Genomic DNA, 3,767 nt, shown 5'->3' with positions numbered 1-3,767 from the left:
AAAAAGTCATACGACTTATCATCACCTAGAATACAGGATAGACTGTTGCGAAACTGGTGCCAGCCATCTTTTCACAATACAAAAGCCATTAGGTCGCAATCCACTTCTTAGACTGAAGAATTTATTGTGGGTGTGTTACCAGTTTGATGGGTTGCGCTTGAGAAACGACCTGCCCATTCCTCAATGCTGCCTCAAAGGCTTAATGCAGATATCTGATTCTACAGTGTCCAGTTATCGGTGCTGAGCATCAACCTTCGCGACTTCTTGCTGATGAGCTTTCACCTCATTCAGGCAAAAGGCTGCTCAAAATATGCACCTTGCCACCAACTGGCGGTGGCAGTACAGTATTGCGTTGTGAGGTACACTTACCTGTGCTTCCATGGACCAATGGTAGCAATCAAAGGGATCATGACGGCTGTGGACTACGAGAACGTTATTTTGGATTATCTGCATCCCTCCATCACAGGTGTGGCATTTTCCAGGCGGATAATGCCCTGTGTCACAAGGCCAAAATCATGTTACAGGGTTATTAAGGGACCTGTTGGTGTCTTAGCCATCAAATTTGCCTCTTCTGAACTCATTGGAACCCATCTAAGGCGCAAATAGGCATGAACTACACACCCACAAGTAATATATATATATATATATATATATATATATATATATATACAGGGTCGTCCATTGATCGTGACTGGGCCAAATATCTCACGAAATAAGCGTCAAACGAAAAAACTACAAATAATAAAACTGGTCTAGCTTGAAGGGGGAAATCAGATGGCGCTGTGGTTGGCCCGCTAGATGGCGCTGCCATAGGTCAAACGGATATCAACTGCGTTATTTTAAATAGGAACCCCCATTTTTTATTACATATTCGTGTAGTACGTAAAAAAATATGAATGTTTTAGTTGGACCATTTTTTCGCTTTGTGATAGATGACGCTGTAATAGTCACAAACATATGGCTCACAATTTAAGACGAACAGTTGGTAACAGGTAGGTTTTTTAAATTAAAATACAGAACGTAGGTACGTTTGAACATTTTATTTCGGTTGTTCCAATGTGATACATGTACCTTTGTGAACTTATCATTTCTGAGAACGCATGCTGTTACAGCGTGATTACCTGTAAATACCACATTAATGCAATAAATGCTCAAAATGACGTCTGTCAACCTCAATGCATTTAGCAATATGTGTAACGACATTCCTCTCAACAGCGAATAGTTCGCCTTCCGTAATGTTCGCACATGCATTGACAATGCTCTGAGGCATATTGTCAGTCGTTGTCGGTGGATCACAATAGCAAATATCCTTCAACTTTCCCCACAGAAGGAAATCTGGGGACGTCAGATCCGGTGCTTCGACGACCAATCCACTCACTTGTCGTGAAATTTGCTATTCAATACCGCTTCAACCGTACGCGAGCTATGTGCCGGACATCCATCATGTTGGAAGTACATCGCCATTCTGTCATGCAGTGAAACATCTTGTAGTAACATCGGTAGAACATTACGTAGGAAATCAGCATACATTGCACCATTTAGATTGCCATCGATAAAATGGGGGCCAATTATCCTTCCTCCCGTAATGCCGCACCCTACATTAACCCGCCAAGTTCGCTGATGTTCCACTTGTTTCAGCCATCGTGGATTTTCCGTTGCTCAATAGTGCATATTTTGCCGGTTTACGTTACCGCTGTTGGCGAATGACGCTTCGTCGCTAAATAGAACGTGTGCAAAAAATCTGTTATCGTCCCGTAATTTCTCTTGTGCCCAGTGGCAGAACTGTACAAGACATTCAAAGTCGTCGCCATGCAATTACTGGTGCATAGAAATATGGTACAGGTGCAATCGATGTTGATGTAGCATTCTCAACACCGACGTTTTTCAGATTCCCGATTCTCGCGCAATTTGTCTGTGACTGATATGCGGATTTGCTGCGACAGGAGCTAAAACACCTACTTGGGCACCATCATTTGTTGCAAGTCGCGGTTGATGTGGCTGAACACTTCCTGTTTCCTTAAATAACTTAACTATCGGACGAACGGTCCGGACACTTGGATGATGTCCAGGATACCGAACAGGAAACATAGCACACGCCCGTTGGGCATTTTGATCAGAATAGCCATACATCAACACGATATCGACCTTTTCCGCACTTGGTAAACGGTCCTTTTTAACACGGGTAATGTACCACGAAGCAAATACCGTCCGCACTGGCGGAATGTTACGTGATACCACGTACTTATACCTTTGTGACTATTACAGCGCCATCTATCACAAAGCTAAAAAAGTGGTCCAACTAAAACGTTCATATTTCTATAGGTACTACACGAATATGTAACAAAAAATGGGGGTTCCTATTTAAAAGAACGCAGTTGATAATCGTCTGAGCCCCTTCAAGCTAGACAAGTTTCGTTCTTTGTAGTTTTTTCGTTTGATGCCTATTTCGTGAGATATTTGGCCTGGTCACTATCAATGGACCACCATATATATATGAATACATAATCATTTATATACTAACAACTGAAGTAGTGGACTTTGAGATTGACACAGCATTGAATAGAGCTACTTAGTCACTGAGTGGGTCACTACATCATTGTGAACGTGAATGAGAAGGTTACTTAACTAGTAGTTGAATAGTACTAGAGTTGATTTATTCTGCCAGTAATACTGTCGATTAAAGTAGATAACCTAGATCTTTTAGACTCTGTGTACAACCTCTCTTTCTTCGTATGTATCTCCAACTCTGGTAACCCTTGAGAAATCATTAGAAATTATCATCAAGAGTCATTTAAAATACTCATGCGCTGTACTCTGCTGAGACCCAACATCTGTCAAGATTAGCAATGAAGCTGTGACGAAAAAAATATTTCCAGATCAACATTTTATTAGCAAACAATCTGTATAAAAAAGTAGGAAGACAGAATACTACAGTTGTATCATCAAACACAAAGTTGTCAGACAGTCAGTTGAGCACAGTTATCAAAGATAGTCAATGCCTTTGCTCTCCTCAGGTGGCAGAGTCCTCGGGTAAATGATAACCAGACCCAACTGGGCCACTGATAAGACCAAAACAATCACATTCTGGAAAATCAGAAAAGCACTTCCAATCATCACCCCATAAAGCAGCCACAGTAGGGTTACAACGGTACCCGAGAGGACCATCGGCAGTGGTATGCTGATGCTGTTCCTGGTCCTGATGATCTCTCTCAGTGAGAAGAGTGGTGAGGCGACTAGGAAGAAGAACAGCACAGTGAGGATCGCACCGAACCGGAACTCGACCACCGCGGGGTCCTCGAGCCGGGCGTAGGTGAGCAGACCCGCAGCCAGGACGGTGGCTCTGGTCAGTGTTCGGTAGAACAGGGGCCGGTCGTCACAGTAGTACCAGTAGCAAGCCAGGTAGCCCAGGTTGAGCAGCATGATGGCGCGGTTGGCGCGCAGCATCGCCGCGTCCTTCACGATGCGGGCGAACTCCACCATGACGACGCCCAGCGTGCCACCCATGACGAACATGGTCGGGGGCATGCCACGTGTGGTGCCCTGGCGAGCGAAGTTGCGGCACACGATGGTGCCAGAGAGCATCTGGGCGATGGCAGCATAGCTGGCCACGGTGCCCACCAAATCTTTATAGTCCGAGAGTGGCATTCCGTGCTCTCTGTTCCAAACTCTGGTCTTCACAGCTCAACTGTGGAAGGATACATGTAGTTAGCTACAGTATTCTCTCAACACTATAGTCTGGTACCTAGTATTCTACAGTTAACCACATG

The 3,767-nt window shown here is 44.3% G+C and overlaps 1 protein-coding gene across 1 annotated transcript; it reads right to left on the bottom strand.

Moving 5' to 3' along the window:
• Window positions 1-2,982: 2,982 nt before the first annotated feature.
• Window positions 2,983-3,444, bottom strand: LOC126108405 (sugar transporter SWEET1-like). Its single transcript, XM_049913614.1, has one exon. The coding sequence runs from the start codon at window positions 3,442-3,444 to the stop codon at window positions 2,983-2,985; it is 462 nt and encodes a 153-aa protein (XP_049769571.1).
• Between the last annotated feature and the right edge of the window lie 323 nt (window positions 3,445-3,767).

Source organism: Schistocerca cancellata, chromosome 11 (assembly GCF_023864275.1).
Source record: "Schistocerca cancellata isolate TAMUIC-IGC-003103 chromosome 11, iqSchCanc2.1, whole genome shotgun sequence".
Classification (NCBI taxonomy): domain Eukaryota; kingdom Metazoa; phylum Arthropoda; class Insecta; order Orthoptera; family Acrididae; genus Schistocerca; species Schistocerca cancellata.
Note: the sequence above shows the minus strand (reverse complement) of the source record. Positions and strands in the feature narration are given on the sequence as shown.

Excerpts from the sequence above, each read along its gene's own strand:
- LOC126108405 (XM_049913614.1), bottom strand. The coding sequence starts at position 3,444 with ATGCTGCGCGCCAACCGCGCCATCATGCTGCTCAACCTGGGCTACCTG.